The 16,581-nt window shown below is 36.5% G+C and overlaps 1 protein-coding gene and 1 long non-coding RNA gene across 3 annotated transcripts in view; one reads left to right on the top strand and one right to left on the bottom strand.

Moving 5' to 3' along the window:
• Positions 1-7,963, top strand: part of LOC131906945 (uncharacterized) — a 37,138-nt gene extending 29,175 nt beyond the window's left edge. For both annotated transcript variants that reach the window (XR_009378246.1, XR_009378244.1), the window contains exon 5: positions 7,926-7,963. This is a non-coding gene — a long non-coding RNA (uncharacterized LOC131906945). The remainder of the gene's footprint in view (positions 1-7,925) is intronic.
• Hpse2 (heparanase 2 (inactive)) overlaps positions 1-16,581 on the bottom strand; it is a 681,933-nt gene that overhangs the window by 557,009 nt on the left and 108,343 nt on the right. Inside the window, exon 3 of the mRNA XM_059257820.1 lies at positions 1,640-1,801. Coding sequence (XP_059113803.1) covers positions 1,640-1,801 — 162 coding nt within the window. The remainder of the gene's footprint in view (positions 1-1,639; positions 1,802-16,581) is intronic.

Here is a 16,581-nt window from a genome sequence, read left to right as displayed (position 1 = left end):
GAAGTAAGAGCAGGAAAGAGGCTCTCCTCTAGGGTACGTTTGTTTAGTGGAAAGTAAGCAAGTTGTCAGGATAAAAGTTGACAATGTTGATTCCAACAGTTTGAACTGTGAATAAACATCCAAAGGGATTATGTTACTGAGAATTAGAAAGATTCCATTGAACTCAATAGAACACTAGTGTTTTCAAAGATAATATGCCTTTGAGCCATACTCTGGATCCACAGTTTAGCGTTAGAATTACCCTAAAGTCTTCTATATGGCATAATAAAGAACATAGGGTATGACCCCACTAATATAATTCTAAAATTATTAAAATAAGAGGGAACAAAATATTTCATTTTAATCACTAAATTGGAAAAAGATAAATATGTATACATGTGCACATTTTGGGATAAGCTAAAGAAACCTGGAGAAAAAAATCTTTGTTCTTTTCAAACATCTAAACTTAAACTCAGTCTTACTAACCAATTTAGGGAAATACATGCATTGGCCATAAATCATTTTTAAGTTTTCCCTCCTTAATGACCTATCAAAGAGCAAAACACAGCCTATACTTATAGAATCCATAATCCTCTTCTCTGCTCACCAAAGCCACATTTAAACCTGGCTTTCATCTCATGCTGCTGGGTTTTCCACCAGGTACAAGATGAAAAGTTGGAAGAGTCTTGTGCTTTTTCAAAAGCAAAACAATTTGGTTGCCACTCAGCAATTCCTGGTGAAATGCCAGGAAGCCTGTAAAAAAAAGTTAAAATTTTCCTAACTTAGAGTTCACAAAAAAATAAATATGAGATGTTCATACTGTCAGATACTCCATCTTTTTTCATTCTTAACCATTCATAAACAAAAGAAAGCACACAGTTTTGACTTGTTACAAGTTCATTCAAATCAGTCATCAAGTCTACCTTAGATGCTCCCAAGAAAGTGAAGGCAACTGAGACTATTCTTAGTTCATCTTGCCCTAAAAGACTCTCACATTAGAGTCCATGTGAAAATCTTTACAAAGCCTAATAAAATATGCAACTTGCATGTTCTTTACTAGAAAGGTTCCTAGGCAGTCCTGCAAAATGTTATTTTTCTTTGAAGTTCTAACTCATATTTATTTCTAGAACCAAGGATGTGGGCAAGTACAGTTCAGCCTGAAATCTCTTTATGCTTAAAAAGAAAAATCAAATCCCCCAGATACTTTCAAACACTATCAGGAAAAGAATATTCTCAGTTCTGCCTGAAGATCATTATCTTTTTTACACTTCATTTTTATATTTACCAAGTTCATAGAAAGGACATAAGCAGAAAGAAGAAAATATCTACTTCTTAAAAAGATTCCAAATTTAGTAATCCTCTCAAACCTATTGGCACACATTTAGAAAGCTGTATTTTCATAAGACTTCATTATTTTTTCATTGGTTCTGTCATTTGAAAAAAAATAGAGAATCATTCATAACTTTGAACCAAAATTATCTGCAGAATTCAAGAAATATCTGTTACAGGAAGAAAAGAGTCATTACAATTAAAATGCATTTAGTTGGGTAAAGACAGGCAGATGTGAACTCATCTGGATGTCACACTAGTACCTTGCAAGCATTAACTTGCTCACTGACAGAGGTCATCAATATAGACTAATGCTCTAAGGTTCTGTTACCTGTTAATATGAGATTACTGTAAGTATTGGAGAACTGCTCCTTCAGAAGGACCAGCTGCATCTGAGCTGCCTTCTCTCTCTGGAGTTCCAGCATAATGTCAGGGTGCTGGGCGACCTTGCAGCCTTTCTGTTTATCCAAGGCAACATCACTCCGGACAATGTCTACAAAAGGAAAGATGAGAGGCAGTAAAAACAAAACAAGCATAGTCACACAAAAGGTTTTTACCCAACATCACAGAATTTATAAATTACCAGTTTTTTTTTTTTTTTTTATCAAACTGAAAAGATGGAGACGTACTAACCCTGAGGGTCCTTTAGCTCCATACTGAATCCTAAAAATTTCTCTCCTTATTTTCCAATTCTTTGGCAATTTCTGTTTCTTAGCTCTCTCTGGCCTAACTAAAGACTCCAATCAAACACATTCCCTCTTAGCTCACCTCCAGGATTTATTTACCTTTTGGGGTCTTTTCTAAACATTATCTGCCATTCTCCAGAAGGAATAATAAAACAACTTTGAATACTAGGAACTATAAAGTTAACTTCCTCTATATTTTGCCTTAGTATCAAGAATAAATATTCTAAATATTTGGCTTATTTTCAATTCACTTTCCAGACAGGCCATTCAGCCTAAGTTAGGGCTGTCATTCCACGAGTTACCTGATCAGGGACTCTCCTGCTATGTTTCATGTATTACTGGGAAAATAGTTTCAATCTGACCAGGAAATCATTTTGTCAATTCAGAAACAATTCAGTCACTGAGGCCTCTCTCCTGCTGTGTTTTCATTAATGGCAGGTTGCCTTTTGTACCTCAGTTTGACTGTGTACTAAGAGCAAATATAGCCTCCAGAATCCAGTCTTCCTCCAAAAGAAACATAGATATGGAATGCTTCCCAATCATTAGGAAACACACTCTATATACCATAATATATAAAAGTTACTTGTCCATTTTCGTCAATTAAAATATAATTTTCTGATTCTGATAGGAACAAATGATACTATCCAGAGCAATCTGAATAACAACTCTAGAAATTTTCAAATTTTTCATAGCTAATCAAAAGATTTTATGATTAAGAACTAAAAAGAGTCTCTGACACTATTGATGCTAATGGTTTCAATGGGGTAAAAATGCCCATAGTAAGTGTACCAATAGGAAAGAATTCCCTTAAGCAGTGCAAAAAACACATACCAGAAAATACAGGGCAGGACATGGCATGAAGGGTGGGGTGTTGTTCTGGACAAGCAGGCTTTTATTAGACCCCACCCCAAAGAATATCCCATCTATAAACAGAAACTCAACACAATGCATACTAGGATATGGACCACCAATATTAGCCAGATTTGAAAATCATCCATTCTACTTCTTAGATAAAACAAGAGCTGGTTGGAAATGATATATTATTTATGCCTAAATATATTTGTACCAATTCATAGAAATAGGCAATAAAATTAGCTAATTAGCACGAATAACTAATCTCAGATTTTATGAGACTTATATACAGAGAATAAATTAAGTCAAAGACACACTCTAGATTTTAAGATTACCTGATAGAAGAGGCATATTCATTAAAATTATTAATTTCTTTGAATTTTGAATAAATTTATTTTAAATAATTATTTAATTATTTCAGTTAAAATTATTTAAACTTTAGATTATTTCATTGAACCCTCACAACAATCTTATCAAAGATTGTGGCAGATTTGTTGACAATCTCACCCAAACCCTAAATACACCCACTTGTGCTGTGCTCTCTTCCTCTATTACAGAGAATGAAAGCTCTACATCATGTTTGTAGCTTCCCTTGAAGAAAAGGCCACACATATAACATGGTTCTGGAAAATAAGTTTGACTGGTTCTGAGAAGGGACATATTACACTGTCCTAATACCCCCACCATACTTGGTGATTTGAAAAAAAAATAATTAGAAGTAAATGAGAAGATATCAGCATTTCCTTGGAAAGGAAGAACTTCTGGCTTGTTTTGATATTTTTTTCTTTTCTTTCTATGTATTTGATTGTTTTAGATTTGCTTTGTTTCCTCTCACTATTTTTGCAAATCTTTTCTAGTTGTATCTATTAATTACTTAACTTCAGTATTTTCTTCTGTCCTTTCTCATTTTCATTCTTTTTCAATACTTCTGTTTAATTATATTTTCATTAATAATTTTTCTAGGGTCATTTGTATTGTAGATGTCATTTTAATAGCTTTGTTTGTGAGTTTGTTTTTGTTGGGGGGGTCATTTTTTGTTTTTGCTACTTCTAGAACTGATTTGCTTTTAAGTTATTCAAATTACTTTAGTTATTACTTTCCAAAATGGTGCTAAAGATCAAGGTTAACATATTGAACACAAAAAGTAGGTGCTATGATGTTGAGACAGACATATTCCAATAGATAGAAATTGCACTTATACTGTTTACAACTTAATCTGCTAAAATTTAGGTGGATATTTAAACATAAGGAAAGGAGAAACAAAAGCCTACAGTTGACATTCCTGCTCCAAAGAGGTACAAACTGTAAGGGAAAAGCTAGAGATTACTGAACCTTAACCTCTATATCAAAAAAACAAAGGGAAAAATTACCTAACCAGTGAAATTGCTCCAGATGCAAAATACAATGGCATAGGTCACTACAATTGTTTGTCAAACTACACAGTGATAACAAATCTAAAGGAATAACTACAAAAACCTCATATCATTTATACTTTTCTGTTTATAAAGTAGCTATGAGGCAGACCACACTCACCTGAATCCCACAACGTAGGTAACTCAAGTTCCAAAACTAAGCATACAATCAGAACCCACCAAATATGCCTCATAAGCCACAGGAACACTACAATACATAATCCAACTAGAATTAAGCTCAACACAAGAGTGTGGTAGCACATACCTATAATTTCAGCAGGTAAAGACAGGATGATTAAGCCAGCCTCATCTATATAGTAAATTCAACACAATCTTGAACTACATTGACCCTGGTCCGCATGTGCGCACACACACACACACACACACACACACACACACACACACACAAAGAATTAAGCTCAATACTACACCAGTACCAAAGAGAAACTCAAGATAAGGTCAAGCCAGAAGATGACCTACGATTGAAAGTTAAAGACATATTAATATCAACGGATGTACAATCCCCAACATAGAAACACAAGAAATATGAAAAAAAATAAGCAACATGATTCTACCAAAAGTCCATAACTTTATTAACTGCTTCAAAATATATTAATATCAATAAAATAATTTACAAAGAATTCCAAAAACTGCTTTTCAAGAAGGGTCAATGACCTTTGAGAAAACACAGGAAAATAGCTGAACATAAATAAGGAAGGCAATAGGATATAAAAATAAGAAATTCAATAGAGAAACGAAAATTGTGAAAGGATGGAGGGCCTTAAAAATGAAAGGCTCAACACAGCAGCTTTCAAAATCAGTTGAAGCCAGGCAAAGTGCTGCTCATTTACAATCTTAGCCCTCAAAAGGCTGAAGCAGGAGAATCTTGAGTTTATGAACAGCCTGGACTACAGAGTAAGATCATGTCTATCATAGTTAGATCTCTTTTGCTGTGATAAAACATTGACCAAAATCAACTGGTTGAGGAAAAAGTTTATTTGGCTTACACATCCTGATCACAGTCCATCCTTTAGGGAAGTCAGAGCAGGAACTAAAGTAGGACCAGAGGCAGGAACCATAGAGGAAAGATGTTTACTGACTTGCCATCCACGCTTGCTGCTTTCCTTCTAATACAACCCAAGACCACCAGCCCAATGTTGACACCATGCATAATGGACTGAGCCCTCCCACATCAACCATCAATCAAAATAAATGACACATAGACATGTCCACAGGCCATCCAATGAAGACAGTTCTTCAAATGAAGTTCCCTCTCCCCAGATTTGTAAAGCTGACAAAAAAAAAAAAACAATAGAAGTAACCCTTTGTCAACTTGATACACAAACATATACCATCATTAAAACATAATCTTTTTTCCTTGTTTTTTCCCCAAGTACACAAAGTATAACTTTAATAGTCCCATGGTCTCTAAAAATTTCAACACTTTAAAAATCCAAGTTCTCTTCTAAAACCTAATGTCTCTTTAAAAATCCAAACTCTCAGCTGTGGACTCTTGTAAAATCCAAAACAAATTAAATATTTTTTTACTGCAAGATTAACAAAAGATGTCTTTGTTGTTAGATAACTGCTGTGGGATGTTCTGTATGGCAAATGTGTTGCTAATTAATCAATAAATAAAACACTGATTGGCCATTGGCTAGGCAGGAAGTGTAGGCGGGGCAAGGAGGAGAATAAAGCTGGGAAGTGGAAGGCTGAGTCAGAGAGACACTGCCAGCCGCCACCATGAGAAACAGCATGTGAAGATGCCGGTAAGCCACGAGCCATGTGGCAAGGTATAGATTAATGGAAATGGATTAATTTAAACTGTAGGAACAGTTAGTAAGAAGCCTGCCACGGCCATACAGTTTGTAACTAATATAAGTCTCTGTGTTTACTTGGTTGGGTCTGAGTGGCTGTGGGACTGGCAGGTGAGAAAGATTTGCCCTGACCGTGGGCCTGGCAGGAAAACTCTAGCTACAAATGGCGTCCAACGTGGTGGCAAGAGTTTCCACCTAAAACCTGAGAAAAAAAGATTCTAAAATGGAGCTAAAAACAGTTCCTAATTGTCTCTCTCAAATGAGCGGCAGCTGCCGGTTTGAGCTACTTGTGGGTTCCTAGCGTGCGTGCTCTGCAGTTTGGCGGGAATGAGGCCTCTGCAAGTAGCACATTAAGCTGCATGGTGGATTTAGCCTTTGCTAGTACAAAACAAAAAAAGAGGTTTCTGGGCTACACGCTGCTTGGATAAAAGCATATACCCACGATAACTCCCAGAGGCGGTGGTAAAGTACCACGGCCATGTTGGGAAGCTGAGGTGGGTGGAGCCAGCAGCCACAGCTGCTGCAGTTTAAGGCAATAGATTCACAATAAGACAGATTCAGATGTAATAGTTTACAATGTGTGTAAAAATGTACGTAGGCTTGAAAGAGAGAGAAAAAGGAATATATACAGTTATATAAAGAAATAAATAGTTTTTAAAAATAAAGTCTTTAAAGAGACAGTAAAGGTAGTATAAAAAATAAGCCACGTAAAAATGGATATTACACAGAGAATCTGGATTGTGTTGTCTTTGGGATTTTTAACTGCAGAAAAACATTTGATTGTAAAAGCTGTTGAGTTATGCCAAAATGTATATTTTAAAGATACCTTGACTTCAAAATTTGGATATAAGGATATGTTGCTTTGGAAAAGATTCTCTTTTGTTTCCACAGAAAGCCAGAGGCTATGGATTTGTTCCAGATTAAGATACATCAGGTTTGACCAGCCAAGACCCCCTGAAAGTTCTCCGATGACACCATGGCCCAGATGATCCAACATCCAGAACGATTTGAAGGCAACTGACTCAAACGATACACCCTCACGGACTATTCCATAATTCTAAAATTTTGTTTGTATCCCCATAAGATACAGCGCCCCCCTCCAGCAGGAAGTAGTAAGAGAAGCTACGCCCAAATTCCCAAATTATATGTAATTTTACTTTGTTAAGGTTAAAACCTTTTTTGAAAAAAAAAAAGGGGGAAGTGCTGTGGGATGTTCTGTATGGCAAATGTGTTGCTAATTAATCAATAAATAAAACACTGATTGGCCATTGGCTAGGCAGGAAGTGTAGGCGGGGCAAGGAGGAGAATAAAGCTGGGAAGTGGAAGGCTGAGTCAGAGAGACACTGCCAGCCGCCACCATGAGAAACAGCATGTGAAGATGCCGGTAAGCCACGAGCCATGTGGCAAGGTATAGATTAATGGAAATGGATTAATTTAAACTGTAAGAACAGTTAGTAAGAAGCCTGCCACGGCCATACAGTTTGTAACTAATATAAATCTCTGTGTTTACTTGGTTGGGTCTGAGTGGCTGTGGGACTGGCAGGTGAGAAAGATTTGCCCTGACCGTGGGCCTGGCAGGAAAACTCTAACTACAGATAATATACATCCTTCTGGGTCTTTAAGGTAGTTGAAGACTAGATAGGTATACTTGCAGCTTTTTCTTGGTTATGGTAGAATGTAAATTAGGTATAAAACTTTGGATTCACTAAGATAGGATAGATAATGTATTATTTTCTTTGAATATGCTAACTACAAATGGAACGAATATTGTAAATTAATTCTTACTTGATAACTGTTCTTGTTGTATGTAGTTACACTATGTTAAAGTTAAAATCTTTACTTTTATTTAGACAAAAAGGAGGAAATGTTGGGGAATATTATTTTGAGGTATGTTACTTTTGTTTATGTTGCATTTGTTTAACTCTGTGAAGCAGTGTTATGGTGCCTATGTAAAACACCTGATGGTCTAATAAAGAACTGGCCAATAACAAGGCAGGAGAAAGGAAAGGCAGGCTGGCAGGCAGAGAGTATAGATAAAAGGAGAAATCTGGGAAGGGAGAAAGAGAAGAAAAGGAGCCAGAGAAGGGGAGGACATCAGGAGCCAGCCACCCAGCTACACAACCAGCCACGGAAAAAGAGTAAGATTTACAGAAGAGAACGGGAAAAATCCAGAGGCAAAAAGACAGATGGGTTCAGTTAAAGAAAGCTGATAGTTAAGGCCAGGCATTCATAAGGAAGGAAGGAAGGAAGGAAGGAAGGAAGGAAGGAAGGAAGGAAGGAAGGGAGGGAGGGAGGGAGGGAGGGAGGGAGGGAGGGAGGGAGGAAAGAAAGAAGGGAGGGAGGGAGGGAGGGAGAGAGAGAGAGAGAGAGAGAGAGAGAGAGAGAAGGAGAAAGAGAGAAAGAGAAAGAGAGAGAGAAAGAAAGAAAGAAAGAAAGAAAGAAAGAAAGAAAGAAAGAAAGAAAGAAAGAAAGAAAGAGGAAGGAAGAAAGAAAGGAAGGTTGTAGGAAGGTGGTAGGAAAACAGAAAGATAGAAAGGGAAAAAAGAAAGGAAAGAAAAAAATTAACAAAAGAGAACACAAAAACAAAGCAAAACAAAACCAAACCTCAACAGTATAAAAACTCAGTGTCCAATACCTGGCACTCCCTCATGATATTTTGGATTCCAAAAGGCTTGGGTAGCCTCACTTCTCTGGCAACTGCAGCTCACACAGTTTGGCTGATAGACTTTGGCTGTCTCCACTCCACACCTGCTTCTATACTTGGTAGTTATGCCATAGTTTTGACATCTCCATTATGCTGGGTATCTACTCCAACTGAGTTTGCACCTTTGCCAGTGGTATCTCCTGGACTCTCAGAGGACTAAGCCCCAACTGTTCTTGACTCTAATCCTACAGCTTTCATGTTGCCAGAACCAGTACCATGTGGAAAACATGTTATCAAGTTCAACTACCATCTTGAGATGCTACTTTGATCCACTCTGGGCCACAGCTTCTGTGTGCTGAGCCTGAGTAAAGACTTCCTAGATTTTGCCTCAATAATGCTTGTTTCTTCTTAATCACAGCTGACTTTTAGCTCTATCTAATCAGCATCAATTACCTAGTAAAGCAGCAGTTTTATTTCAGTGGTAATGATCTCTTGTTAATTACAGCTGATTTTTTTCAGTCCCAGTTGGCCAGGAACCACAGATTCCTAATTCAAATACTTCACTCAAATGGCCCTGATAAAGTCTTTGCTTCTCTCTGTAATTTCACAAGCTAGGCCTCCATCATCTGCATTTCTCTCAACACTCTTACAAGCTCCCACAAAATATCCCATTAAGCTCTAATCACCCAATGGCTATTCCAGCCCAAAGTTCAAAACACTTCCATAATCTCTCAAAAACATGGACAGCAACAGCCAGCTCTCTGGTACCAACTTTTGTTCTAATTTGCTTTCCCTTGTGATGCTACTCATCTGTAATCTCAAGAGTCAAGAAAGTGAAGCAGGATGATTTTGAGTTTAATGTCAGTCTGAGATACAGAGTAAGTCTCTGTCTCAAAAAAATTTGATTTTAACTCTCAACTTGATCACCTTGATTACACTGATGTCTCAACTTGGTAATAAGGAAAAAGACTAACAGTATTTTAAGAGAATATTGGTGCATTGCCACATTCAAATAGTAATATGGGAAAAAGAAATTATGATAAAAATAATCAAGACATTTAGGATGTAAGTATGAAATCAAACTTAACATTAGTAATCTAGATCAGGTGTGTGAACCCTGCAGCCCATAGAACACATCTGTAACAGGATAGCTATACATGCAACCCAACATGCTTGTAGATAACATCATGTCACAGAGTCAAAAATTGGACACCCCTGGTCTAAACAAAGGCATAAAAACATATTCCATGAAATTAAAACAGAAAATTTCCCAAATCTCAAGAAAAGTATAGTACAAGATACATTTAGATCCCCTCCTAGACAAGTAAAGAATCTCCTCTCCACATATTATATAATAGACAGGAGACAAAAGGACAAACAATGAACATTGAAAGCTGCATAGAGAGGATCCAAGCACATGTAAAGTCAAGCTCATCAGAATAACAGCAGGTATTTCATAAGAAATCCTAGAGGCCCTAAGACCATGGAACAATGTACTCTAAGCCTTGAATAAGATCACTGCCAACTTAAATTACTATATCTAACAAAATTATTCTTTTTCCCCATAAAACTTATAACTGTTTAAAAGAAAACAAAACTTCCTTAAATAATAGTCTCTTTCCCTCCCTCCAAGGGCCCTTTCTCTCCAAAACAGTATTTTTGTAATTGAATTTCCTTTAGTATTTCAGTAGTAAATAAAACTAAAGTTACTTATGTTACTTGGTTTCCTTTCCAAACCTTCAATCTGGTTGTGTCATTCACCATAAGACAATTAAATTCATTTGTCATATATGCAGTCCATCTTGGGTCATCCTATTTCCTCAATAACTGGCATATTCAGTTTTGATTAGGTATTCTAACAGATATGTAGAAGCATCCCACTGTAGTTTTAATTTCCATCTCCCTAACATTAATGATGTGAGAATTTTTAAATATATTTACTTTCTACCCATATATCTTCTTTAGCAGTCTGTTCGTATCTCCTGCTCTTATTTATTTTATTTTTTATTTTCTAATCTTTTAATTTTGAGTACTTTATATGTTCTAGGTACAAATCCCTTTACCAAATTTGGGGACTTTAAAAAATCTAATCCTATCCTATTCTGTTTATCTAATTGTTTATCCTTTTGCTAATATCATGTTTTTTTTTTATTACTGTACCTTTATACTATCTTTAAAAAAAGGTTCAGCTTTATTCTTTTTTTTTTTTTTTTAGCTTTTGTTGGTAACTGTTTTACATATTGGAGTTCCTTTGCAATATAAGAATATATGTTCTAGTTCACACATACAACACAAATACTTACAAAAAAGCTTTCTTTTTTGTAATGTGGATTTAAGTGAAATTTAAGTGATCTATAGATCACATTAAGGAGAAATAATGTCTTAATAATTTTATGCTTCTCTCCATTCGTTTGATTTCTCCCACCACTGTTTCATATGATTCAGGATAAATGTACTCTACATTTTGCTAAAGACAGTTAATCTTTTTATACTAAATAGTATATTCAGCAAATTACAATGTTCATTATAATTATAAATGAATACATAGAGTGTTGTATAATATCAGTTAAAGATGTATTACATCTGTTTATGCTGTGGAACATTTTGTTTTGTTTTGTTTTTGTTTTTGTTTTTGAGATAGGGTTTCTCTGTATTGTTTTGGTGCCTGTCCTAGATCTCGCTCTATAGACCAGGCTGGCCTCGAACTCACAGAGATCTGCCTGGCTCTGCCTCCTGAGTGCTGGGATTAAAAGCATGCACCACCACCGCCCAGGGCTGTAGAACATTTTTTAATGATGTAAAGATGTGTTGCATTCTTTTATGTTGCATTTGCTTAACTCTGTGAAGCTGTGTTGCTTTGCCTGTCTAAAACACCTGATTGGTCTAATAAAGAACTGAATGGTCAATAGCAAGGCAGGAGAAAAGATAGGTGGGGCTGGCAGGCAGAGAGAAGAAATAAAAGGAGAAATCTGGGGAAAGGGATGGGAGCAAGAAAGGGAGAGGACGCCGGGCGGTGGTGGCTCACGCCTTTAATCCCAGCACTCGGGAGGCAGAGACAGGCGAATCTCTGTGAGTTCGAGGCCAGCCTGGTCTCCAAAGTGATTTCCAGGAAAGGCGCAAAGCTACACAGAGAAACCCTGTCATGAAAAACCAAAAAAAAAAAAAAAAAAAAAAAAAAAAAAGAAAGGGAGAGGAGGGCATCAAGGGCCAGCCACCCAGCTACAGAGCAAGCCACGGAGTAAGAAGTACAGAAAGGTATTTAGAGAAATACAAAAGCCCAAAGGCAAGAGCTAGACAGATTAACTTAAGAAAAGCTGGCTAGAAACAAGTCAAGCTAAGGCTGGGCATTCATAAAAAATAATAAGACTCCATGTGATTTATTTGGGAGTGGGGTGGTGGGCCCCCAAAGAGTAAAAGAGTTAAAAAATAACCAACCACAATCAAGTTTACTTTGAATATTGACATTGTAATCTGCACTTAGAAAGTCCATTAGTTCTAGAGGTGTTTTTAAAAATTCCTTCGATGTTTTCATGTAAATTATCATGTTACCTGTGAGTATAGACATACTAACATCTACAGTTCCAATGTATATGCTTTTCAGTTATTTTTCTTCCCCTACTGCACTAGCTAGGACTTCAGTGATGTTGAATAAGAGATAAGGAAGAGAACATCCTTGCCTAGTACATTTTGTCTTATTTGGATTTTGTTTGTTTTGATTTTCATTTGTTTTTGTTTTTGAGACAGAGAGAGAATCAAACTGAGTAGATAGACGTTTGGGGAGGATCTGGGAGGAGCTGGAGGAAGAAATAAAATATGAGCAAAACATATTGCATGAAAATTTTTTCAAAAGAAAGAAACAGAAATAATTGTATTACAAATCCACAAGCCTAGCTCCAGACTTAGGGCCTGAGATCCTCTTTGCTTCTGAGTCCCCTTTGTCAGTAAGTCCCTTCTTTTTTCTATGCCCCTTTTGCATTCCTCTCTGACTATGGCCATCTCTGTACCCACAGGCCTAGATTCGTATCTGCGGCCTTCCATCCTGCTTTGTTTAAACGAGACACTGCTTCCCTCTCTCATCCTTACCTCCACCAATTACCATATCTGCACCACAGGCCAAGTTCCAGACCATCATCTCTGCATCACAGGCCTAGCTCCAGACCATCATCTCTGCACCACAGGCCAAGCTCCAGATCATCATCTCTGCACCACAGGCCAAACTCCAGCTATCATCTCTGCACCACAGGCCAAACTCCAGCTATCATCTCTGCACCACAGGCCAAGTTCCAGACCATCATCTCTGCATCACAGGCCTAGCTCCAGACCATCATCTCTGCATCACAGGCCTAGCTCCAGACCATCATCTCTGCACCACAAGCCAAGCTCCAGGCCCATGATTTGAAAACCAATTTTGCCTGATCCAGTTAAACAGTTCATCCACCAGTTTGACCTGGCCCAGATCAATTCACATATCTCCTGCACTGGCCCAGTCTAAGGAAGGCCAGATTATCACAGCAGACATACAACCAAAGAAGACCACATGCCCATGTCAAACTGCAAAAAAAAAAAAAAAAAAAAAACAAACAAAACATGAATGCCCAAAACAGAATGTTTTCCCCATCAAACCCACTAGTCCTATAGAAGTGTTCTCTAAAAAAAACTGACTAGATAAACCCCAAGACACAGAATTTAAAATAATAATCATACCATTTACCAAAGATTTTAAAGGAAACACCAATAAACACTTCACTGAACTTCAAGTAGACAGCAACAAATGTCTGAGTTATAGTCAAGAAAATACAAATACACAGCTGTGTGAAATGACAAAAATAATATAAGTTTGGAAAACTGAATTCAATAAAGAGATAGATACATTGAAGGGAACATAAACTAAACTGAAACAAAGATAGAATTGGAAAACTTAATATCCCAATTATAAAACTCAGGAGGAGTCTTTACAAGCAGAATGGATCAAGCACAAGGTAGAATACTGGAATTCAAAGTGGAAGATCTAGAAGAACTAAGAAAAGAATATGAAAAATCTTTAAAAGCACAGGAAGAACACACAGGAAATGTGAGGCATCATTAAAAAAAAAAAAAAAAAAAAAAAAAAAAAAAAAAAACAAACTCTGACATAAATGAGGGAGAAGAATCCCAGATCACTAGCAGAGACCAGAACTTTAACAAGATCATAAAAGAAAACTTCCCTGAACTAAGGGAAAACATGCCTACACAGATATAAGAAGCATACAGAACCCCAACTAGACAATAGCAGAAAAGCAACACCCTGTGTTATATCATAGTTAAAATATTAAATATACAGAACAGAGAAAAAACTGAAAGCTGCAAGAGGAAAAACACAGGTAATATATACAATAAAACCCATCAGAATAATGGCTCATTTCTCCATGAAAAGTCTGAAAGCCAGAAGAGTTTGGAACAATGCACTCCAAATTCTAAAATGCCAAGACTGCAACCTAGATTACAGTACCCAGCAAAACTGCTACAGTTGAAGAAAAAAATCTTCCCATGATACAAACAGCCTAAAGAGAGGAATAAGTACAGTTGAGAAAGTCTACAAAGAAAATAAATAAGTCTATAATTAAATGAAATGCAAAGCACAACTAAGAACACAAACCAGGCAAAAGAGAACAACAAAATTACTACAATCTGCACACACCATTCAGTAACTCTAAATAGCAATGGCCTCAGACTGAATGGATTAATAAAATCCATTTCTCTGTTGTATACAAGAAACTCATCTCTCTTTAGAGATAGGCACCACCTTAGAAGGATAGGATGGAAAAAATATTCCAAACAAATGAGACTAGAAAGCAAGCAGATATTGACATCCTAATCTGATAAAATATACTTAAAACCAAAAATTAATCAGAAGAGACAATGAGTATGGTGTTAACTAATCAACAAAACATTACAATACTAAACATATATGCACCAAACTCTGGTGCACTTAATTTATAAAAAGCACACTGATAGAATAAAAACCACAGATCAATACAAACCTCCAAAATAGCCAGGCAGTGGTGGCACATGCCATAAATCCCAGTATCTGAAAGGCAAAGGCAGGCAGATCTCTGAATTTAAGGCTAGCCTGGCCTACTCAGCGAGTTTCAGGACAACCAGGTTCTGCTACACAGAGAAATCCTGTCTTGAAAAAACAAAACATAAATGAAGGAAGGAAGAAAGAGAGGGAGGGAGGGAGCGAGGGAGAGAGCAAGGGAGGAAGGAAGGAAGGAAGGAAGGAAGGAAGGAAGGAAGGAAGGAAGGAAGGAAGGACAGAAACCTCTGAATTAAATGACATCTTACATCAAATAAACCTAGTATCTGCAGAATATTCCACACAAATACCAAAAAATACCCTGAAATAACCCATGTAGAATATCTGACTATTATGCAATAAAAACTCAAAATTGTGAGCAAACAAACCCCTAGTAACTATATAAACTCATGAAGATTAAACAATTCATTGCTGAATAATGACTGGACCAAAGAAGAAATCAAAATATTCTTGTAACTAAATGAAAATGAAAACATAGCACAACAAAACTTCTAGGACACATTCAATGTAGTTCTAAGTGAAAATTTTATAGCCTAATGTGACTACATTTTTAAAAAACCAACTCAGAAAGAACACAATAACTTAATGATGCAATTCAAAAATTTGGGAGATCAAAGAAAAAACAAACCCTGTAGGCAGCAAGAAATAATGAAAATGAACACATAAATTAATGAAATAGAAACAACAACAACAAAAGGTAAGGTATCAATATTTTCAAGAGCTGGCTATTTGAGAAGATAAATAAATAAGATCAATAGACACTTAGCCAAACTAAACAAAAGAAAGAGAGGTCTCAAGTTAACAGAATAAGAGATGAACATGGAAAATTTTATCATACACATAAGAAATACAGAATACTATAAAGGAATACTTTAAAAACCTGTACTCCATTAAGCCAGGAAATCTGGTTCATTTCTTGATTCATCCAAATTACCAACATCAAACCAAGAAGAGATCAACAACCTAAACAAACCCATAACTGAGATTAAGACAGTAATAAAAAGTCTTCCAACTAAAAAATATTCCAGTCTACCAGTCTTATGGGTGGCAGTGATTGCATGATTAATGATCATGAGTTCCTCTATGATGTCAAAATTGTCTGGAACAACCTTGCCCAGGCTGGGTAATCCACTGGTGCAGAAAGTATCAAAAAAAATCTTCAGGAAGCTGTCATACTTTTCACAGTTAATGGTCAGCACAAACATGGAAGTATCTACAGAAAAAGGGATGCTTTGGAGTCCACACTTCAAATATATTCTAGTTCTCTCCATGGTAGAAGGGATATCTATAGATATGGAGTGTATTAAATATCACCATCATTCCATTTGATATCAAACTCACTCCTGGAAGATGGAAATGGGCTTTCCATTGATCATTTGTTTCCTGTCCTTTGCCTTGATTATGCCACTGATCACACTGGAATGTGCAGAACATGTAATTTAAGTTTAAAAAGGGGGTTAACTTAAGGCAACAGTGCCTACTTATCCCAAGATAAAAGCAGCCCTGATGACCAAGTACCAAATGGGTTTAATTTATTTTCTCCAGTCTTTGTCATCTGTTTCAGTAATATGGCTGGCATGGCATGAGACGCCATAGTCAATTGAACATGGAGGAACAAAGAATATTTTAGCTATCTTAATATTAAATTTTAATCATAGCCATGATAATATTGGGAAGTGCGTGTTGTGATTTGAATGAGAAATGTCCCTCATAGGTCATGTATTTGAAAATGTGGTCCCCAGTTGGTGGTGCTGTTTGGAAAAGTTATGGAAAATTTAGGATAAGG

This window comes from Peromyscus eremicus, chromosome 1 (assembly GCF_949786415.1).
Source record: "Peromyscus eremicus chromosome 1, PerEre_H2_v1, whole genome shotgun sequence".
Classification (NCBI taxonomy): domain Eukaryota; kingdom Metazoa; phylum Chordata; class Mammalia; order Rodentia; family Cricetidae; genus Peromyscus; species Peromyscus eremicus.
This window is presented reverse-complemented; position numbering and strand designations above follow the sequence as displayed.